Source organism: Sorex araneus, chromosome 1 (genome assembly GCF_027595985.1).
Source record: "Sorex araneus isolate mSorAra2 chromosome 1, mSorAra2.pri, whole genome shotgun sequence".
NCBI classification, from domain to species: domain Eukaryota; kingdom Metazoa; phylum Chordata; class Mammalia; order Eulipotyphla; family Soricidae; genus Sorex; species Sorex araneus.
The window spans coordinates 406,242,334-406,266,543 of NC_073302.1; the positions used below are offsets into that span (position 1 = coordinate 406,242,334).

Consider the following 24,210-nt stretch of genomic DNA (forward strand, 5'->3'; position numbering starts at 1 on the left):
ATATACTATCTTTTGTATAAATAAATACCTTATCCCTATTTCTTTGGTGGTTCCAGGGGTCATACCCAAGACATTACATATGCAATTCATACACTCTAGTACCAAGTCACATCAGAACATGTGTGGATTCTTTGATAAATATTTTGGTTGTTTCTAGTTTATAGTTGTTACAGTGTTGTCACAAGCATAATCTGTGTGTTTGCAAACAGTATTGGGGTTTTACAAAAGCGTTTTTTTAGACCTGAAGAGATAGTTCAGCAGTCAGGGCACTTGCCTTACATGTGGCCTACTGAATTTGATCCCCAGCATCCCGTATGGTCCCTTGAACACCATCAGGAGTGATACCTGAGCACAGAACCAAAAGTAAGCCTTGAGCACCATCACGTGTGCCCCTTTCCAAAAAGTGGTTATTAAAGTGTAGTTTGGGTACCTCCGAAGGACTGTCTCACTTGCCTCTTGTGGGTCCTTTTTCAGAGAATTTGTGAAGCGAGAAGATGACAGCAATAATGATAACAGTAATCTTCACCCCCTTTTTCTTTCTCATCTAAGTATCACTGTAGCACTGTAGCACTGTCATCCCGTTGTTCATCGATTTGCTCAAGCAGGCACTAGTAACATCTCCATTGTGATACTGTTTATTACTGTTTTTGGCATATCGAATATGCCACGGGTAGCTTGCCAGGCTCTGCTGTGTGAGTGGGATACTCTCAGTAGCTTGCCGGGCTCTCTGAGAGGGGCAGAGGAATTGAACCCGGGTCAGCCATATGCAAGCCAAATGCCCTACCCGCTGTGCTATCACTCCATCCTCTATAAGTATATAATAGGGTTTTCCAGAGGACTCAGGCATAATAAAGAGCATTATGCAGCAGCATTTTATAGATTTATATAATTAGGAAATAAATTCATTCCTATTACTACATTTTGTTTTGGAAACTGGAAAATGGTTAATTTCCCACAAAAAATGTCTTGCAATAGCATAGAATTGTAGTTTAAAATCTTTTTTAATGTATTAATTTGTATTTGCAATTTCAAATAGCTGTGGATATACTCCACATAAGCAAATAATCTTTAAGGGTGTAAGGAGGTATTTAGGGCTGGGGAGACAGATATCTCAGGGGGCTTGGGCACTTTCTGTGCATGCTGGAACCCTGGGCTCAGTCCCCAGCATCATATGTTCCTCTAAGGGAATAGCCCCCAAGTACCACTGGGTGTTGCCCCCAAAACAAAAATCAAAATAAAACTAAAGGGTACTTTTTAAGGTAAAAATTTTGAGGGGCTGTAGAGACAGTATAGGCATTAAGGCACTTACCTTGCACACGGCTGACCCTGGTTCTGTCCCCAGCATCTCAGTCTCCCAAATATTGCCAAGAACGATCCCTGAGCACACAATTAGTAGTAAGCCCTAAGCACTTCCTGGTGTGTCCCTTTCCTCACCAAAAAAGTTTGAGAATTGTTGTTGTAATATACACACGGAGTATTGAAAGCTGGTTGTAGAGAATGGAAGGCTTCAAATGAGTCTCATTTTGCCATATTTGCTCTGAAAAGTTGTTATAAACATTTCAGTCTGAGAAATGTTATAAACATTTCAATAAACATTTCTCCACATTCAAGTTTAACATTCCAGATTTGCAGATTTCAGTACCTTTGCTAATTTGGGTAAAGAATCTTATTGTGCATGGGTTTACCTTACCCTGATTACTAGTGCTGTTGGGCACCATTTAATTATGTTCATTGACCAGATTTGTAGATAATCTTATGTGGAAAAAAAAAGTTTCTTATACCCATTTTTTTGTTTCCTTGCTGATACATAGAATTTCCTTTTCCTTATTTCTCCTCTCCTCTTTCTTATCTTCTTTCTCCTTCCCCTCCCCTCCCCTCCTCCCTTCTCTTCCCCATGATCCTCTTCCCTTCCCCTTTTCTCTCTCTTGCCACTTCTTCTTTTCCTCCCCTTCCCCCTCCCCTCTCCTCCTCCCTTCCCCTCCCTTTTCCTTCCCTCTGCCAGTCCTTTCATTTTGTTTATGGTTACTTAGAAAACAGCTTCTTTTTCTTTTTTGGTGTATGCGTATGTGTGCATGCTTATGGTCAAGTGTGTGGTGGGAGTGTGTGTGTGTGTGTGTATGTGTATATACACATGTGAATATGGTCTGGGAACTGAACACAGAGCCTCTTACACGAGGGGCATTAGCTTTAGAACTTAGCCATATCATCACCCCTGAACAGAAGATTTTTTTTAATTTCACTGGAATTTAAGATTAATTCTTTGATCATACTTATGTTTTTTGTTAATCTCTATTCCAAGTTAAATAGGTGATCCCTGGGAAAAGAGAGATAGTACAGGGCTTAGGGCGCTTGCATGCAGTCAACCCTGGTTCGATCCTCAGCACCACACCTGGTCCCCCCAGACACCATGAGAGGTTACTCCTGAGCACAGAACTGAGAGTAGCCCCTGAGCAGTGCTGAATGTGGTCTGATACCCAATACCCACATCTAACAGTAAATCCCCTTTCATTTAAAAAGTGAAAAAGTTTTGCATTTCATATCTAAGGTTTTAATTCATTTATATGTTCTGAGATAGGGAATCTCACTTCATTTTTTAAATTATGCTTCATTTAAAAATGTATTTTACCCACTGACTTTTAAATACAATTTTCTATATATATGTGTGTTAAAGTACTTAAAATTTCTATTCTCCAATCAGAGAAATAGTATAGCAGGTAAGGCACTGCTTTGCATGCAATCAGTTCACCTAGGTTTGATACCTGGCAACACATTATGGTCCCCAAGTCCCACCAGGAATTGGCCCTGAGCACAGCTGGGTGTGGCCTGCCCCACCCCAAATCTCTGATTGTTCTGTTGGATTATATATCCTTTCACCAAAACCTCTACTCTATATGACTCTTTAAATTTGGATATATGGTAAGGTAAGTAATGCCCGCCTTGTTTTTCTTAGGAATTGTGGAACTATTCCTAATTCTCTTTTCAGTCCATAGAAGTTTTGGATATGTTTCTTCCTGAGAAACTTCATTGGGCATCTTAGTGAAGTTGTAGTGATTGTATAGACAAACTTGGAGAGAACTGACATTGTAATGGTACTGTCTTCTTTCCCATAAACATGGTATATTGCCATTTATTCCGTCTCCCTTTGATTTTTAAATTAATTTCCATTAATAAGTTTTATATGACAGTAGACACAAGGGCCAGGAGGATTGCCCCATAGCTGGAAGACTGCTTCATGAGCTGAGGGGAGAGGCAGATGGAATAGAGAAGGGATCACTAAGAAAATGATGACTGGAGGAACCAGTTGGGATGGGAGATGCATGCCGAAAGTAGATAATGGACCAAACATGATGACCTCTCAGTGTCTGTGTTGCAAGCCATAATGCCCAAAAGTAGAGAGAGAATATGAGGAATATTGTCTGCCTTAGAGGCAGGGGGAGGGTGGGAAAGGGGGTGTATACCTGGGATATTGGTGGTGGGGAATGTGCACTGGTAGAGGGATGGGTGTTTGATCATTGTGAGATTGTAACCCAAAATGAAAGTTTGTAACTATCTCATGGTGATTCAATAAAATTTTTAAAAAAAGAAAAAAAATAATTTTCATATATTTTCTTAGTTTTATTTATATGTTGCTTATAATTTTTGTTATTAAGAGTAGGTTTTTTAATTATATCACTATAATTGTTCACTTATGAGAATACTTAAAATGAACTGTTAGTTCCAGTGAAATAGTACAGTGGATAAGGCACTTGCTTTGTACAGTTACGTGTTTTATCACCAGCATCCCATATGGTCCTCTGAGCACTTCCAGGTGACTCCTGAGTGCAGAGCCAGGAGCATTTTCAGGTGTGGTCCCAAAACAAAAAAAAAACAAAAGTAATAAAATAAAATTAACCGGGGCTGGAGCGATAGCACAGCGGGTAGGGCGTTTGTCTTACACGCAGCTGACCCGGGTTCGATTCCCAGCATCCCATATGATCCCCTGAGCCCCGCCAGGGGTAATTCCTGAGTGCAGAACCAGGAGTAACCCCTGTGCATTGCCGGGTGTGACCTAAAAAGCAAAAAAAAAATAAAAAATAAAAAAATAATAAAATTAACCATTAAAATTCAATTACAAGACAGTATTTTTGTTTCTAATCAAACTGAGCAAAATATTTGAACACTCCAGTAAACAGGAATAATCATGAAATAGAGTTCAGTATTTTATCAGTGAAAAGAAAATTAACTATAGGATGCCATGAAATACACAGATGTAGAGAATAGGTAAATCTTATGTTAGTAAAGATATGGAACAACTGAAATTTTTAAATATTGCCTACAAGAGCACAAAAAATTGCACGTAGGAAAACTGTGGCTTTATTATAAACATAACCGTTTACGCACCTATAATCCAGCAGACCCACTGCTAGGCACTTACTCAAGACAAATAAAAGCATATATTTTTAACAGCAATGCATACAGATATTTATAAAAGCTTTTTTCAGTCTATCCCAAACTGGAATGTGCCCAAATATAAAGCAGAAGAATTTGTAATCTATGGTATGGTCATCCAGTGGAAAACTACTCAACAATTAAAAAGCACGCTATTAATATTTTCAGCAGCAGGAATGAACCCCTCATTGATGAGCTTTAGAGCTAGGCAAAACTATATGGGGATTGATTGTAGTGGGGCTCCTGGAATCTTGCCAGCGTGTCAGAAATATTTTCTATCTCAGTTGGCATGTAGGTTCCGTAGATGTGTGTTATGGGTATTGCATTGTACATGTCATTGTAGGTCATTTGCACCCTAATGTGTAAATTTTTAAAAGTTATATAACACCACGATTTACCAAGTTGTTCGCAATACATTTGCGATAGGCATTTCAGTGTTCCAAAACCAATCTCACCCACCCGTTGCACTCTCTCTACCAATGTCCCCAGTTTCCCACCCACCCCCCCAAATCTGCCCTCTTAGACAGAATTACACAGAAGTAATTCAAAAAGAGAATTACTTCATTTTGCTTGTTACAACACAGAGGCAAATGAAATGATAAAAAAAAGCAGAGCAATAAAAGTTAATTTGAGATAATTTGTATTATCTCTCACAGTGGGGTTCCTTAAGTCATTGTCTGGGGATTTGTTGGGCTGGTCAGTGCTATTTGAGTTTCTGTTTTTGCTCCTTGAGTTTGTGGTCTTCTACACAGTCACCTTAAGGTTTAAAAGGTGGAAATCCTTTCCACATTTTAATGGGAAAAAAATCCGCCATTGTTTCCTGTGCTGATTATCTTGTAAAATTCTGTGGGAGACTAACATCTGCATAACGTTTTCTCCGTTGTGGGGCATGAATGGGATTGCTTTTTGCTCCTTGTACGAAAAGCCAAAGGCTAGTCAAACTACTGTGCTTTGTCTATTTGTTTTTAACCTAGACTATTTTAATTTATGGGTTTCACAGACTTGCTGCGTATATAAATATCACATTTGGCTAACTCTTTAGATGGCAGGGAGGAGCACCCTCATTATCGTAATGCTTCATTAGTACTGCTTATTTGGCATTTGTTGAGACTCATTTTTGTTTCAAGCAGTGTTTTAGGCACTGCGGATACAGTAGTGAAGCAGATAGCCTTGAAGGATACCGACTTTGTGAGGATCTCTGTGTGTGGCGAGAGGAAAAGCCAGCCGAGGTAGTACAGTTGGTATTTTCAGCACTGATGGCTCTGCAGAAAAATGAAACGAATGATGTGATTGAGAGGGACTGCCGGGGCCGCTTTAAACTGGGTGTCCGGAGGAAGGCTTCCTGGCAAGGGGTGTTTCTGCTGAGACTAGATAGTAGGAATGTCTTTATTCTGTGACGGTGTAGGGGAGTATTTAAATACAGGAATTTGCTGCAACTGTACTTTCATTACTAGCCAACTTAAATCACATCTCCTGAAGGTTTTCTCACTTGGTCTTCATTTTAAAACCATGATTTTTTTTTTCTTGAATTGCCCTTTTCCCAAACTGTTTTGTTGTGATTTGGGAAAGGAAAGACCCCACTGAACTCCCAGCTTTTTGCTTTCCTGGTGTTCTTCGTTGTTCTGGATTGCTCACTCTTGCAGAGCGTTTGTCTCCCTAACAACGCCCTAGGCATCTGCTGGACCACATGGGCTTAGGAGAGACAGTTTAACATCTGGAGACTGAATTTATGTCATTTTAACACTGGCCTTTCCTATCCTGCTTCTGTTCCGAGCCTGCATTCTAAAATCCAAAAACTATTGGCATTCTTCTAAGTGTACATTTTTTTCAAAAGCTTGGTTTCCTTAGAACTCTTCTGGTTGAGTTTAATATTTTTTTCTTTCTATTCCTGAGGGCATTTTTGGTAAATTTCGTGTGAATTCCTTGTGAGTAAAGAATTCTATTCATTCAGAAGCAAAAGTAAGTAGGAGTAGTTTTTTCACCTAGCTTAATCATAGTGTCTTAATTATTCAGTATTTAAAATGCCACTTACATTTTGGGTACAAATAATGAAAATGTGAAAATAAAAGTGGTCCTAAAAACTGACACTTCATTATTAGTTTTCTCTCCGGGCCTCCCCTGCATTGTCCAGGAGCCCTGGGGCTCGCTGTGTTGATACTTGGCGCAGCTGCGTGGGCCTGAGATTCAGAGCTCAGGTGTGGTAGTGCGCTGCTGCGTGTGGGCCAGACTCGTGTGTGTGTATGTGTGTGTGTGTGTGTGTGTGTGTGTGACACATCCCAGAGCTTTACCCTGGGTACCCAGGATACCACACCGTATCTATGATTGCGCACGGGCCTCTGCATACCAGGGAGCACCTCTAGGCCTTTGATGTGTCTCCCTGGCCCCCAAACTAACACTTTTTGGGAAAACTAAAGGATTTAGAGATCACCTCTGCCCTGTCCCAATCCCTCTGTGTTTATCTAAGTTGGACGCCTGATCTCCTGCTGTATAACTGGTCAAAAGAATAAACGGGGTGCCCAGATGACTCTGCCATAGACAGCTCCCCTCAGGTCTACTCAGCAGAACCTTCAGGAATGTTGGCTTAATGTCTCCCGAGGCTCCCCCACCACCTCCCCCGCCCTGCCAGGGAGTCTAGTGGGGCCCAGAACCTGGGCACAAGTGCAGAAGCTTCTAGAATAGCAGCGGTTCGGTCTATCTCTGAGTGTTTGTACAAGTGGTCACGGATATTTAAACAAGAATATTGAAAATACGTGGTCCTTTTCAATTCCAGGAATAAACATCCATCATTTTTTTAAATTGTGCATGTTGGGGATAATTAATGAAATACGTCAGGGGTTTTCTTGGAAATTCCTAGGTAGTACTCCCAGCAGTGCTTGGGGGCCCCCGAGGCTAGGCCTGGCCATGTTCCTGGGGACCGGGAGGTGCTGAGGACCGAGCCCAGATCATGTGCTCCGTCACTAGAGCCATACCCCCAGTCTGTTTTAGGTTTCAAAGTTGTGTATTTGCTTCTGTGCTACTCATCTTCTGAAAAAGTTAAATTTCTCAGTTCAAGGGAGACTCTTAGTTCACTTTTAACTTTTGAAGCACAGCCATAAGAGAAATTAATTTATTTTGAACTAAGCATTTATTCTGTCAAACATAATTAGCTGACATGTTTTCAATTTACACAGTTTCCAGAATTTTTTATGTAGACAGTTAACAGATTCCAAAAGTGTTTATTGCTAAAAATAAGGCATCCAGTTGGGGGCTAGGCATGCTAATTATTCCACAGACTCCAGGATTATCGTGTGTGTCTCAGACGACAGGGGATATGAGCACTGTTCTGCAGAAGGTCCATTTAACTAAGTGCTCCCAAAGATATTAGGTAGCGTGTGTGTTTGTGTGTGTGTGTGTATGCATGCATATGTGTCTGAATCGATATATGTCTGTGTGTGTGTGTACAGTGACAAGTATTATTTCTTTGATATAGTGACAGGACTATTATTTCTTTAACTCTTTCATTCTGTAGTTTTAACTGTCTCCCAGTGTTTTGCTCAGAGGTGCACATTGCATTCATTCATCACTGTCACCCTAGCTTTCCTCTTGAAGACCAAACTCATTGGTTCATGCTCTGAATGAACTGATTTTTCTTCTCTAAAATATCCTGAACATTTTAGTCTTTACAAAACTTTTCTTTTACAGGTGACTAGACTTGGCCAAGTTCTATAGGGACAATTCCAGTGTCTGGCATCTGCATTCAATAAGGCAGTGAAATAGGATAAGGAGACTTTTCTGTTTGCTTCACAGGGCTTAATGATTCATGCCACATAGATATTTGCACTGTCCCTCCTACCTGCCAGCACCGCATAGACCTTGGGCATTAAGAGGTGTGAAGATAAACAGGTGCCGTGCAGAGTTGCTGGAATGGGAAGACTATTTTTATTGCCAGTATAGAGTGGCTCATTTATCTGTAGTAATGGGAGATTGTTCTAGCATAGGTATTCCGGGACTAAAGAAGCCTCAAATCAGCTGGACTTCTTGGTCTCCTGGGAGCAGGGGAACTAAAAGCAATTTAGTGGGGAATAGTCTGGGAGCTGAAGTAATCTGCTTAGACAAGCATGGCACAGAGTTACCCTAGGAACGTGGGCCTCTCAGTACTTCATTGAAATGACATTTGGGGAAAGTTGAATCTACGTATTTCTGATATTTGCATTGAAGATGCAGTAAGGCCTTTGGTTAATAGCACTGTAGCACTGTCATCCCATTGTTCATCGATTTGCTCGAGTGGGCACCAGTAACATCTCCAATGTGAGACTTTTTGTTACTGTTTTTGTCATATTGAATACACCATGGCTAGCTTGCCAGGCTCTGCTGTGCGGGCAGGATACTTTTGATAGCTTGCCAGGCTCTCCAGGACGGACGGAGAAATAGAACCCGGGTTAGCTGTGTGCAAGGCAAATGCCCTACCCACTGTGTTATTGCTCCAGCCCAAGGCCTTCAGTTAATAGCTTTTGAAAATGTTAGGGAGTTAGTGTATTCACAAAACCTGTTTTTTGTTTCTCCCAGCAAAAGATGCATTTCCTATTTTTTTCTTACCTATTTTGCTAATCTCTATTGTGTGTTTATGTGTATGTGTATAAATATACATCTATACCCCAAAGATTTTTAATATACAAGCATTCCATATAGATGCCAGTACAGATACCCACAAAGCATACATTGAACAAGTAAAGCTAAAGGTAGAAACCAAGAGTCTAAGGAAACTTAATTTTTATTTTCTCACTTTAAATTTCATGTTATTATTTTTTATTTTCTCACTTTAAATTTCATGTTAATATTATTTGGAGAATCAGTTTAATATTAAATCACAATAAGTAAGCATCATTCTCATATTTGAATAGGAATGAGGGGGTGGCAGTGGTTTGATCTATACCTGGCGGTGCTCAGGGCTTACTCCTGGCTCTCTGCGGGGGTGGGGGGGTCACTCTTGGTGGTGCTGAGGGGAACCACATGGGTGCAGGGGGCTGAACCTGGGTTGGCTGCATGCAAGATAAGCACCATACCTGTTGTAGTATCTCTTTCTACCCTCTTGAATAGAAATTTAAAAATTTATAGTTCAGGGACTTAGAAATTTTTTCTAATTAATTGAGCCCCCTGAAAGAAGGGGATATCTTGTTTTTTTAAGGAACTAAGAAAAATATTTTTATTTAAATGTCTTTTTTAAAAATTTTGCAAATATTTTTAGGGCATTAAAAAACCATTCATGATTGAATTTCAGTCATACAGTATTCCAACACCCATCCCTCCCAGCGCCAGTACATTTCCCAATACCAGGAACCCGTAACCCCAAGTTCCCTCCTATCGCTCCCCACTCCCAACTCCTTGCCTGCCCTTCCTCTCTCTCTCTCTCTCTCTCTCTCCCTCTCTCTGTCTCTCTTTTCCTTCCTCCCTTTCTCTCTCTATCCCTCTCTCTCTCCCTCCCTCCTTCTCTCTCTTTCCTTTTGGGCATTGTGGTTTGCAATATTGATACTTACTGAAAGGTTATCAAGAATATCCCTTACCTACTTTTAATCCTCAGATCTTGCCCAGCATAATCATTCCTAGCTATTACTGTCAGAGTGTTCTCTTCTCTATCTTACCTACCCTCAGCCCTACACACACACTTGTGGTTAGTTCCAACCATTGACCAGTATATATTTTTTTCTTTTTTTTTTCTTTTTGGGTCACACCTGGCGATGCACAGGGGTTACTCCTGGCTCTGCACTCAGGAATTACCCCTGGCCGTGCTCAGGGGACCATATGGGATGCTGGGATTTGAACCTGGGTCGGCCGCGTGCAAGGCAAACGCCCTACCCGCTGTGCTATCTCTCCAGCCCCTGACCAGTATATTTTATATACCACATATGAATGTAGTCATTCTAATTTTTTTAATAATTTATTGATTTTTTTAAATTAGTGAGTCACAGTGAGGGTACAGTTACAGATTCACACATTTTCATGCTTGTTTTACCCCCATGCAATGTTTGAGAGCCCATCCCTCCACCAGTGTCCATTCTCCACCACCTATGAACCCAGTATCCCTCCCACCCCCCTATCCCACCCCCCCACCCCACTCCGCCTCTGTGGCAGAGCATTCCAATTTGTTCTCTCTCTCTCCTTTTGGGTGTCGTGGTTCACAATAGGGGAATTGAGTGGCCATCATGTGCAGTCTCTAGTCTACTTTCAGCACGCATCTCCCTTCCCGCTCAGGGTTTCCAATCACATATTACTTGGTGTTCCCTTCTCTATCTGGGATGATTTTCCCCCAGCATGTGAGGCTAGCTTCCAAGCCTGGTATTATAAACTACTATTCTTGGGTGTTAGTCTCCTACTCTTCCATTTTATATTCCACAGATGAGTGCAATCTTTCTATGTCTGTCCCTCTCTTTCTGGCTCATTTCACTTAGCACGATACTTTCCATGTTGATCCACTTATAAAATGCAGTCATTCTAAATCTGTCAGAAGGACAGACTTTACGTTTCATAATTTCTGTTAGTGATCTAAGAGTTACAGATTCAACTGGGGTTACTGGGAGAACCACAGGCCAGCCATGGGAAACAAACCCTTTGCAGCAGGGATCGAGCTACCACCCTCCTGCCCTCTTTCTTGTTCCTGGGAGAAAAATTCCAGGGATACCCGCCCAAACATGCATCTCTATATCGCCAGCTCTGCTCTCACCATGAGGTTTGACCTTCATTTTGATAGCGAGATGGAAAAATGTGGAGAGTGCTGAAAGTTATGGTTGACCGGTCAAAAATCTGTGCCCGGGCCAGAGAGATAGTGCAGGATAAGATGCATGCCTTACATGTGACAGATCCTGCCAAGAGTTGTTGGAAGGGTCCCCTGCGCCTCCTGGTCATTATTTGGAGACCCCTCCCCAGGACCCAGTTCTCCACCCCTCTCCAAAAAATAAGTTTGTCCAGCAAATAAATGTTTTAGCTTGCAAATAAGTATGGAAACATATGGCTATGAGAGATCAGATTTTTGGTAATTGTCAAAACTACCCAATATAGACCTTGACTCTTGCCTGGGGTATCTATCTCCTCTCTCTGCCTAGACCCTCATTTACTACAGCAGAAGGAAAATCATAGTGGTATAGCTTCTCTACCACATTTTTTTTCTTTTTTAAAAAAATTTTTTATTATTTTTGTAGAGCATTGCAAAGCTATTCATGATTGGATTTCAGTCATGCAGTATTCCAACACCGTCACTCCACCAGTGTACATTTCCCAGCACCGGTGTCCTCAGTCCTCAGGTTCCCTCTCTTCCCCCCCACCCCCACTCCCTGCCTGCCTCTATGGTAGGAGCTTTTCTTCTCTCTCTCCTCTCTCTCTCTCTCTCTCTCTCTCTCTTTCTCTCTCTCTCTCTCTCTCTCTCTCTCTCTCCCTCCCTCCCCCCTCCTTTTGAGCATTGTTCTACCACAATTTGAATCCTGATCTAAATTCTAGCAAAATATAGTGTGCTTAGTGTGCTTTTAGAAATCCAAGGCACATCATTTATTGTAAATAAAATGTATTTTCTCATGGGTATCCTTTGTTAAGTCCACAAGAAGATAGTCGAGTTAGACTCTCCCCACAGTGTAGTTAGACTCACCAGGAGCAGGAAGGCTACAGGCGGGGTCCGGGCAAGGGTGTTGTACTGGAAACTAGAAATCTCCAAGTGGTATTGCAGCAGTGACGCCATTTTTTTGAAATGATAAAATATCAGTATATTCCAAATAAAGCAAAATACAAAAGGAATGCACTAAATTCCTTTCTGTTATAGATGCATTGGGGTAAATTTGATTTATATTAAAACCATATTTGCTGTTGATACTTAGAGATAAAGCAGGAGCAAGGCTTAACTAGGCAAAACTAGTTTTTTTTTAAGGGGTTTCTTTTTTTTTTTTGCTTTTTGGGTCACACCCGGTGATGAACAGGGGTTACTCCTGGCTCTTCACTCAGGAATTACTACTGGCAGTGTTCAGGGGACCATATAGGATGCTGGGATTTGAACCCGGTCGGCCGTGTGCAAGGCAAACACCCTACTCGCTGTGCTATCGCTCCATCCCCCTTAACTAGGTTTTTGACCCTTGTGAATGCCCAGGGGAGTCCTGGGAGGTCATGTAGGACCAAAGTGGTGGGTGGTAGAGCAGCGCCCTGTTGTACAGAACTGCTCTGTACATTGCCTGTCAGTCCCACGGGTGCCCACTGAATTGCTGAGACAGTTAGAAAAAAATGACCCTGAGAAATCTAGAATACATCTTCTCCATGGTGGTACCTCTTCCCTTGAAATTCTGCCTTACACACTTGAAAAAGACTCGGAAACCTAAACAGCTCCAGGAGAAGAGACTTGCCAACTTTCTGACCGAAAGCTCTCCGCGTGTGATTTCATCTGGAGAGGTTAGCAGGGGCAGAAGAGAAGGTCTGCTCTGTTTTTGCTCCAAGGCTGAGTGTTTGGCCTTCACTTCTGCTTTTATCAACCCACTATCTGTTCTGCATTCCTGGGGGTGAAGTTTCTTGCTCTGTCTCCTTTGACTGTCCTTAGAACTTGTTGGAATTTTGCCTTGTTTAAGTTTCTTGATGGAGTTATAATGTGTTTCAGTGTTCAAGAAGACTGATTGACATTTTACTTCTATGTGCTAAAATATACATAACATACAATTTAACCCATGAGAGTTTTGTAAAAGTGATTTTAACCATGCATATATATGACTAAATTATTTTGATATATGAATAATAGAAATTTTCTCTCAGTTTGGAAAATGCAAGTTTGCTGTAAACTATACTTTTGTGACATTTGGTGTTTGTAAGTTATATCAAAAATTGTAACAGCTCTGTAAATTAATATGGCCGACTCCATTGTTGTGTGAGTTTTCAGGAACTAGTGTTTTTCTTTTTGCTGCATACAAGGTAGTTTTTTTGGTGCTAGGTGCTCATAGACTCGCCACAGAATGGTTGCGTGGTCAAAAGCAAATTAATATTTCTGAGACTTCCTTAGAAATAATCCACTCATTAGTGAAATAAAAGATGTCCTCATTAGCAGTACGACAAAGACAATATTTAATAGCACAGTTGCAAGGATTAATGTAAAGCATCTGATAGTTTTATTGTAGTCCTTGTTCTTAGGTGTACATATTTTTCATGCAGTATAATTATGCTGCTGATAAAAATTGTATGCCTTCCTTATCTGACCTATTTCATAAGTGATGTATTTAAAGCATCATATAATTATATGATTATAATTATGCTGTGTTAAAAGTATGAAAGTACTAAAAAATGTCATAGTAGACCAAGGACATTCTGCCCCTAAGCTATACTGTGGAGATCATGATGTCCTTTCTATATATAATATGAACCACAAATGTACTTGCTCCTCTCAGAAAATCATGTTTTTGAAAAATCTCTTTGGGAACAGAGAAATAGTAACAGCAGGTAAGGCACTTGTCTCGAACATGCCCAAGACTGATTTGATCCCTGGCATCCCATATGGTTTCTGGATCACCTGAGCATTTCCAGGTGTGGTCCCCAAACCAAAAATTACAAATAAACAAATACGAAACCTTTGTTTTTGCTAGGAAGACAGTACCGGGGGTTCAGGTGCTTGCCTTGCATGCAGGCAACCCTGTTTGGTCCTTGTGCTGCATGGTCCCCTGCTCACCCCCAGCAGTCACTCGGGAGTCCAGAACGGGAGTAAGCCTTGACTCCCTTGAGCAAGAGGTATATGTCAAACCAAGAGGAATAAACAAGGCTGTTGAACTGGGGATTGGGCGGGTAGGCTGCTTGTCAGCTGGGTGATGCACTCTCAAATCCCAGCCTGAAATTGCAGCTTTCTATCAAAAGACCAGCGATTTGCTCCAAAATATTGTCAAAACCATAACTGTTACCTCTGAAAAGATTAAAAACTAATCTTTTTGCTTCATAATGATTTCCATACACATAGAAGTTTTAGTTGTATTTCCTTTCTCCCACCCCACCCCTTGTAAAAAACAGTGTTGCTGAAGAGATAGGTGCAAATACTTCTCCCCATCCCACCTTCCATCTCAAATAGTAGTTCTTTGAGATAAGGTTCTCAAATTAGAACTATTCTACTAAAGGACGTAAGCCTTTCAAAGTAGACTTCATATCATTGCTGAATTGTTTCCCAAGTATCAAATGTAATGATATATTGATTTACATTATCCCAGTTAAGTGGTTCCAGCAGTGTACAGGAATTTTTTTTGAGGGGTGCCTCTGAAGAAATAATCAGAGGGACCTGATACTCAGGGGGACCGGGTGTTGCCCCTGGTCATACTCCAACCAGGCTGGCCTAGTGATGCTGCTTTAGCTGTGCTGGGGGTACTGAGTCCACCACAGCAGTGCTTGGGGCTCTCCAGTGCTACCTTTGCCCGGCAGTGCTGAGGAGACCAGGCCCTTTTATTGTGGAGGAGGGTTTGGGGCCATACACAGTGGTGCTCAGGGTTTACTCCTGGCTCTGTGCTCAGGGGCCATATGCAGTGCCAGGGATTGACTCTGGCTGCACACAAGGCCTTCCCCCCTGTATCATCTCTCTGCTCCTGATATGTTTTTAATTTTAGGGGGTGGGGGGTGCTAATTTAATTGGTGGAATATTATTATTGATGTCCATTTGTAGTAAGAAAGTTTGTAAATTCAAACACTTAATTGTCATATATCTGTGTGCGATGGGGGGAGTGTGCTTACTACGTTTTTAATTCATTGTGGGCTCATTTAACTATTTGGGTCCTTTTCAGGGTTTTGTGTAAATTAGAATTTTGTCTAATCATATTTTGTTTCTTTTTACCTTTTAGCTCCAGTAATAAACAGATTCACACGGCGTGCTTCAGGTAAGTCTATATTATGGGTTTTTGTCTCTTTTCTGTAGAGGTGTGTGTGTGTGTGTGTGTGTGTGTGTGTGTGTGTAAGTGGCTTTTGGGGGGTGGGGGTGGGGTCGGTACTCACAAGTGGGTTCAGAAGGCCGGAGAGTCCCATTAGTGAGTCTTTGCCAGCTGGGCTGGTGGTATGATGACAGGGCCTGAGGATGTGGTGCTGCTTGGGTCCCGTGGTGCTGAGGATACCTGGACTGATGGTACATTCAGGGCCACACACAATAGTGCTCAGGGGCCTCAGGGCTGCTTAGACCCCGCGGTGGGAATCTAACTTGAAGCATGCCAGACATTTGTTCTCACTTCTGTACTACCTCCTGACCCCTAGATTTTGTTTCTTTATTGTAGTATTTAAAACATGATGCTCATATTGGTCAAGGAGGTATCAATAAAGATTCTTGCAGAAGAGTGATCATTTGTTAGTCATCTTCCCCAGAAAACACAACTGTCTCTTGTAATCAAGAATAGGATATAATCGGAACTGTCCTTTAAGTGGGCTGGAGCGATAGCACAGCGGTTGCGCTTTCGCCTTTCACTCGGCCGACCCGTGTTCGATTCCTCCGCCCCTCTCAGAGAGCCCAGCAAGCTACTGAGAGTATGGAGCCCATACGACAGAGCCTGGCAAGCTACCCGTGCATATTGGATATGCCAAAAACAGTAACAATAAGTCTCTCAATGAGAGACGTTACTGGTACCCGCTCGAACAAATCGATGAGCAACGGGATGACAGTGACAGTCCTTTGAGTGGCTTAACTTTAAATCACACTCTGGACCGATGCTCTCAAAGCCCTTTTAAAATGGAGACTCATCCCAATCTGTTTGTTCTTGCTCTTGATAAATTATTACCTGTGCTGTTATCTGATATGGAAACAATCATTTACAAGATGGGAAAAGTATACCCTGGGCAGAGTGATGGATGAGAGTTTTTAATAAGAACAGATCTAAGAACTTGTCTTTGTGGAGTCCTTTAGAATAGAAGCAAATTGCTTTACATTTGTCAGTGCTCTTGAGGCTATTGCTGTCTTAAAGACACCCAGTAATCTAATACATATTCTCTGTAATAGTCATTAACAAGTGCTTAAATTAGATTCCATAGACTGTGTATTGCCTAAATTGGTAGGGAGGTATGGGACGTAATTAAGAACGTTTCTGTTCAAAATGGTTTTAAGTAAAATGAGTTTGGGCATTGGAACGGATAAACTTTTATTTGGATAGTTCACCTCTGTGGAGTACCTTCTCTGAAGTAGAGAATAAATGAAGTGTTACTGAGTTTGGTTTGAGAAAATTACTCAAAAATACTTTTAAATATAACTAGAAATGTGGCAGTGGGGATGGAGTTTGGGCCTCCCCAAGCAGTGCTCAGGCATTATATCCCAAGTAGGAGACCACTTGGGATGAGGTATCAAACCTGGACCTCCTGAATGCAAATTTAGCTCATTGAGCTATCTCTTTGGCCTAGAACCAGAATGTTGAAAAACAAACAAACAAAAAACCCAAGAAAGGCATTTCATACAATTGTCTTTGATGTTTTTGTAATACAAATGAGTACTTATGCTGTCACCTTATTTCCATCTGTGCTCTAATATTAGTAGTAGTGTAATGCTAAACTTATTTTTAAAAAATTCATTAGCCATTATTGGTTTATAGAGTTATCAGGTCTATAAGAACTTGGGAAAATCTGCTGTGTTGAGTAGTATTTGCTCAACTCTCTTGAGCTTTTTAAATCTCTAGGGATTAAAAAAAAAATTGTATACTGGCGCCACAGCTATAGTACAGTGGATAGGATGTTGTCCTTGCACACAGCCCGCCTGGGTTTGTTCCCTGGTTTCCCATATGGTCCCCTGAGCACTGCCAGGAGGGGTTCCTGAGTGAAGAGCCAGGAGTAACCCCAGGGCATTGCCAGGTGTGGTCCCCCAAAATAAAAAACCAAAAAAATAATAAATTTTATGTACTTAAAATAAAGACTATCTTGTGATACCTTTTTAATTATTGTTATTTCAGTAAGACATCAAACTTTATCCAAAGTATTGTTCTCAACAGTTCTTTGTATGTATACTAGTATAGTATGTAGTATATAGTCTTATTCAAACAGTTAAATGAGTGAAAGAGCTATAATAAGGGAGAATTGGTATTGTGCTATATTTTGTCTTCATGAGGTAAATTTTTTTACACAGTCTTGGGATAAATTTTTTCTCTTTTTCCCCCTTCAACTGATAAGAGATACTTATTTTGAAGCATGTGCCATTAATATATTTTTAATTGAATCACCATGAACAAAGTTACAAAGCTTTCAGGTTTAAGTCTCAGTCGTACAATGATCAAACACCCATCCCTTCACCAGTGCATGTGTTCCACCACCAAGAACCCCAGTATACTTCCCATCCTACCCCCCACTCCCCGCCTGTGTGGTTGGTGATTTTCACTTTACTCTTTCCTTACTTTGATTACATTCAATATTTCGACAGAAAACTCACTATTATTATTTGAAATTTTCCCCCAACAATCAGAACTGCTGAAAAGGCATCATTTGATAATTTGTTTTCCGTTGCTGAGAATGAAGAGCATATGAGATTGCGTCGCTGCAAGGTTTTGGATTTCAGGTATTTTAGTAATTAAGTCCAGAGAAATTTCTGCCAAAAGCCACGTCACCGCAAGCTCGTACCTCTGTCTAAAGGGCTCCAAAAGAGAGCTGTTGCCACGCCGCCACCACCTGCAAAAGAAAATGCCAAGGGACAAAAACCTTTCCTCTCCTGGGTGGCACAGGGCTGTAGATTAGTTCACAGTCTAGAGGCATTTCTGCAAAAATCCACTGGGTTCCAAAATTGGTTAGCGGGCCTCTGGGATCATGGTCGTTCAGGAGCAGAGGAGCTGTTCATGTGGGGCCGCTAAGGTTCTCATCTGGGTGGAGACTCCATTAGTATTTTTTTTATAGAATACTTTGTGGGCTTGGGGGGGGTTCCAAATAAGTCATATTTGAAATATCTTTATTATAGTCTGCCGGCCACCACCAAATCTGTGTCCATTGTATTTTCAGAAAGACTTGACTGGAAATGCAGAGATAATAGAAAGTCAGACAAGAAACATAAAGCCAGATGTTTCATTTATTTCCAGAAAGACAGCAATAGGAAATGTCAGTAAAAGTAGCAGGAAGGGGGTGCGTGATGGCGGGGGCTGGTTCTGCCGCCGTGTCTGGAGCGGGAACCTGGTGGCGGGGCCCGCAGGCGGCGACTTGTTCGCCGAGGGGCTCCTGGAGTTCTTGCGGCCGGCCGTGCAGCAGCTGGACTCTCACGTGCACGCTGTCAGAGAGAGCCAGGTAGAGCTTCGGCAGCAAATTGACAGCCTGGCCATCGAGCTCTGCCGCATCAACGAGGATCAGAAGGTGGCCCTGGATCTCGATCCCTACATGAAGAAGCTTCTCAATGCTCGGCGTCGAGTAGTCTTGGTCAACAACATTCTGCAGAACGCCCAGGAACGGCTGAGGAGGCTAAACCACAGTGTTGCCAAGGAAACCGCTCGTAGGAGGGCGATGCTGGACTCAGGAGTTTACACCCCTGGCTCCCCGAGCAAGTAAGCAGTCAGAAGATGGCCCAGAGCCTCAGAATAGCACAAGTCCTAATCCTCCGCTGCCTGATGAACAGTCCCTGGACACGCTGCCTTGGGGCATTGTGGGAAGCCTGTAGTTGCACGAAGCACTGGAATCTTATGCCCAGACCTGTGCGCACAGGACTTTAGATCTGGATGCTCACAGCTCATTTCCTTCCAGAATGAGTGCAAGCCTCTTTAGTTTTTTGCGGTGGGAGCCCAACCCAAGCATTGCACAGGTCTGGAGCCAGTCTGGCCAGTTCAGTGCTCAAGTTTGAGGACCACTAGGGCCACACCCAGCAGTGTTCGGTAGGGACCACGTGGTGTAGATTTTCAAAAGTTCAGTCCAGTGGCTGCAGAGCAGGCACCCCGACCACTGTGCTGTTCTTGGCCCCACACTTGATCTTTCCTAGAGGTATATACTGGTGGCCCCTGTAGGTCCCCCAACTTCTGGCCGCTAACCAGCAGGGGTTCCTTCCATTACTCGCCTAGTGATTCGCACCATGGCTGATGTTCTCTTCCTGCAACTTCACTTTTGTTTGCACTGAAGTTTTGGAAGAGCGAGCAGGCAGGTGAATATTTTGGATGTGCTTGGGATTGAACATCCACCCTCCCGCCCCCTCCACTTATGTGGTCGCACTGGCTCAAATACAGCAGCAGTGTTGCTCAAACCATTTAATTCAATAAAGGCTTTAAACTGTGTTAGTTTATGCCAAAAAAAAAAAAGTAGCAGGAAGGGGCTGGAGTAATAGCACAGTGGGTAGAGCATTTGCCTTGCACTCGGCCAACCTGGGTTCAATTCCCAGCATCCCATATGGTCCCCTGAGCACCGCCAGGAGTAATTCCTGAGATGCAGAGCCATAAGTAACTCCTGAGCATCGCTGGGTGTGACCCAAAAAGCAAAAAAAAAAAAAAAAAAGTAGGAAGCCATTTAAAGAAAAATAAATACAGTGATGTCAGTTTCAGGAGTCACGTTTACACAGAGCAATAAGTCTTAGAAGGAGTGAAAATTGTTATGCCTGTAATTTTAACATGCTGGGAACCATTATGAGATTGAATCTTGATGGTAATCACTGGAAGCAAAAGAGAACGAAGTGATTGAAAGCCTTGAGTGGTCAGGCAGTAGTGTACAGATAACTCAATTTTTGATAACTCACATTTTCAGCCTTTCAGAGAGGGAACTAAAACTATCCTTATCTTAAATAGAACTCTGGAATAAAAAATAAAATGAGTGTGTCCCTGTTTATCATCCCTGTTTGTACTTTGATTTTATTTAATTTCCTTTAAGAGTTGATGTAAAATATAGAAAGGCTTAAGATACCTGCGGTTTTCTTCGTTTAGTGGGTAAAGGCATAGTGAAGAGATGCATCAGCTTCTTCTAAAGTCATGTTTCCCGGGGGATGGGTCGGGGAGCGGGCAACAGCTGCAGTGGAGAGAAGTCTTCAACTGGAGGAGGTGGTGTTGAAAGGTGGTAATGTGTTATGCATGAAACCCTGTCCACAACAGGACTGTAAACCACAGTGCAAAAAACAATTTTTTTTTTTAAAAAAAGGCTACTCTCATAGAGGCAAACTGGTGGGTGGGAGGCAAATGCCCAGGGAGCATTGGTGGAGGAAAGTGGACACGTGTTGAAACATTGTATACCCGAAACCCAATCATAGATAACTTTGTAATTTCACAGTGACTAAATTAAAAAAAAATAATAAAAAATATTTCCTGACAGTAAAACAAATGATTCTCTATTCCAAATACAGAAATCTGTATTTGGTATGCACAAGAGTTTTTTTTTTTTGAGTGAGGGTGAGTGGGCAGAGGTGTGTATCCTAAGTGGGGCTCAGGATTTAAGGAGTCTCCTTCCAATTCCTGTCTAGCTGAGTCTGCATCTCAGTTCAAGGGCCTGAGGACGCTGTGCATCTTGGTCTCTCTGGGCCACTTGATGGTGCCCACAGGCTTCCCTAGCTGCACCTGGTGATGCCTGGGGGACCATGTGGTGCCAGGGAGAGAGGTAGGGGCCAACCACATGCAGGACATGCACCTTAACCCCTGAACAATTTCTCAGACCTATAAAAATATTTCTTGAGATTAAGATATTTTTCCTTAAATTTCAGAAACACTTTTTGGTCTTAGAAAGAAGCTATAAAACTTTAATGCAAGACTTGTAATTCACGACAAGAAAATAAGTCAGGTAAAATCATGCGGAAGTTTGCTAGGATTTTGTTTCTTCTGTTAAAAACTTGAATACAACAGTTGGGGACAGAGAGACAGTTCAGATGGGTCAAGCACCTTAGTATCCCCGAGGCTGGGGGTACTGTCATACTGCCCGCCTCCACAGCACCTCTGGGTATAGCCATGGTGGCTCCAGAGCGCCCCCAGGTTGGTCTTGGTGGGTCCAGCAATACCAAGCCTGAGCAGTAACACACCTTTGGCACCAGCAACCTTTCTGGCTGATTTGCATGGGGAGGGCCCCTGGAATCCGGAGCATGCTGGAGAAACCCCTGTGAGACTTCAGGACTGCAACCGAATGTAGTGTGGATTACAGTAATAACTACACAGTGAGCAATGCTGGCTATTTAGTCACTGTTGGTCGAGTGAAAAAAAAAAAAGTTACGTTTCTCATCTTTTGACTGAGTTTTTTAAATATGTGAAAATGTTTTTTGATAGACATACTGGTGGTGGGGGAGGCGCATTAAAAAACCACAAATATTAAAATGATTCCAACCTTGTAAAAAAAACTATAACTTTATAAAAGAAAAGCAAAATAAATAAAAATTCGAGACACTTCTCCCACTCAACCCCATACACACTTCAGGAACCCTTTTTGTTCTTAGAAAGAAGCTATAAAACTTTAATTCTATCTGATTATTTCATATAGATCAGTTCTCCTCTCCTCTCCTCTCCTCTCCTCTCCTCTCCTCTCCTCTCCTCTCCTCTCCTCTCCTCTCCTCTCCTCTCCTCTCCTCTCCTCTCCTCTCCTCTCCTCTCCTCTCACTCTCTCGCTCTCGCTCTCACTCTCACTCTCTTTTCCGGGGGGAGGGGGGACTTTATCATATATGAGAATGGGAGGAATATCTATATAATAAGGTCTTTACCAGTATATTCCAAATATATTCTTTAGTCAGCAGTACTCCCAGTACTAACTAGCTGCATAATCTGTCAGTTGAGGAGTTCAGGGGTTACATGCCAAAGGTGTCTAATGACCTCATAGAAACGCTGGTGCAGGTCCTTGAGCAGAGCACAATAAATGATAGCAGCAATGAGAAAAACAGTCAAAAGTGACAGAGCTGCAGGTTCTGGGAGATGATATTAAACAAAAACACCCCGGAAAGCCTGAGCAGCAGAGTGACAGCAAACAAGGATAAAGTCAGTGAGTTGCAAGATGAGACTCAGGAAACTTCCAGATAGATACTTTGGAATTATTTTTTTCTAAATACTTCTAATAAAACCCCTCTGTATGCTCGTGTTTCTAGTGCCTGCTCACAGGCATATGAGTTTTTGTTTGCGAGGTGTCCTCAGTTTGCAGAGTGCAGCACTCTGGGGTCTGCGCCTTCACCCATGTCCTGGGGCCTGCACTAATGCTGAGCGCTGCTTCCAGGAACTGTTGCTGGGCATTATTTGCTCTAATACATCAAAGTTGGTCCTAGATGTGAAAATAGAACTGCAAGTTAGGAGTTTTCTAATCCTCTTTTCTCATCTAGATCATTAACTACTCTTTAATTTTGAACCGTGCATCGAGAATTGGATTTTATAATACATTTTTAATTGAGCGAAAATTTGTATAATTTCCCCAAGACCAGTATTCGGAATCTTCCGGAGGTGAGATGAGGCACTTTAATCTCACATAGCCCCTGTGTGAAATGCTATAGTAAACGTGCTGTGGGAACTCATTCAAAGTACAAAACGATCAAGCCCTAAGAAAATGGTGAAGTAGCAGACGTTCCAATCTTGTCTTGAATCTGCTTCAGGGAACATATGCTTTCTTGACTCAGGGAACATATGCTTCCTTTTGTTTGGAAAATATTTTGTAGCCTTGGTGCTCATTGTTTCTACTTTTAAATGATTTGCTAAGAGCTTTTCGCCTATAATTGTCCTACCCCCACCCCCCAGCAAGGGGTCATGCTCATTTTGTCAAACTTTGACAAATTATCAAAATTCACCGACCGGACTGTGTTTATGGTTTAATTTTGCTCATTGCTGAAGTTTTTATTTGAAACTTGGTGGTCACTGACCCTAAATAAGACGCACAAGGAGAATGGTGCGTTGATGAATTAATTTGCAGATTCATTCAGCAGACATTACTGAGTCCTCCCTTTGGGCCAGGTTCAGCAGCCACTGGGGACTGCCCAGGGGAAGTTTAGGGAAGCAGGCTGGGACTCAGTGTGCGGTAAAAACCGTAGCATCCACTGGAGTAGAAAAAAAGAAAACATTTTCTCCAGGTGTGGCTCTCAGGGAGGGTGCTTTAGGGCCTGTAGGATGGGTTTCAGCAGGAAAATAGGGGGAGTATTTTTATCACAAATAGCTAGGTATTTTATAATAAACTGCTATGGGGTTGGGGCAGGGATGACAAGGATGTGCCAGGAATTGAACCCAGTCTCATGAATGCAAGCAGGAACTTGACAGTTGAGCTCACTCTGACCTTCTAAATAAAGTGTTTTTACCTTCCTTCTAAATAAAGTGTTTATTTAAAGCGTTTTTACCCTAGTATTCTGCTCTGCCACCAAGCACCAAAGCATGGATGTAGCCAGGAGTGAGCGTGGCTTTTAAATTACTATGACTTGGAAAGGTGTCTGTTTGACAGCTTTGCCTTTCAGTTAGCTGCAATGAAAATCCTAGCTCAGCTCGTTCCTATCTGCTTATGAAAACATGCACACGTCTCGTTTCTCAGTGGTCCCAGTTTCTCCCGCTATGAAATGGGAGTGACATACTCAGATGATGGTGGCAAGTTCTTAGTTAAGCCATGATGATGAAGAGCAGTTGACATGTATTCTTTCTGATTTGGTTGCTCAGTGTCAACCCATTGTCTAAATGTGTCTTCTGGACAGAAAGAGACTTCCGGAGTCTGGACGGAGGGTTGAGTATGTGGGCTTCAGTGCTTCACCTGGAGAACTGGTTGGATGACATGGAGGAAAAGGCTGCAACTGAATTAGATTGATGGTTCAAGTAAGAGGGTGGGATTCTTGAAGCCTAAGGGGCCAGTGAGAGAAGACTAGAAAGTGAGCCTGGAGAGTTCTCTGAGATACCAAAGCACAATTCCTGGGGCATTGTGTTCCAGTTTAGGTCAAAGTGGCTCCAAGCCCCCTGAGGTTCCTGTTAGCTCTTCCTG

At 42.2% G+C, this 24,210-nt stretch overlaps 2 protein-coding genes across 2 annotated transcripts in view; both read left to right on the plus strand.

Moving 5' to 3' along the window:
- PRKAR2B (protein kinase cAMP-dependent type II regulatory subunit beta) overlaps positions 1-24,210 on the plus strand; it is a 105,066-nt gene that overhangs the window by 18,061 nt on the left and 62,795 nt on the right. Inside the window, exon 2 of the mRNA XM_004602112.2 lies at positions 15,234-15,269. Coding sequence (XP_004602169.1) covers positions 15,234-15,269 — 36 coding nt within the window. The remainder of the gene's footprint in view (positions 1-15,233; positions 15,270-24,210) is intronic.
- On the plus strand, positions 18,470-20,549 carry LOC101539215 (SNARE-associated protein Snapin). The gene is given in 2 exon segments (XM_004602111.2): positions 18,470-18,509; positions 18,512-20,549. Coding segments are annotated over 2 exon segments (408 nt in total). The 3' UTR covers positions 18,880-20,549.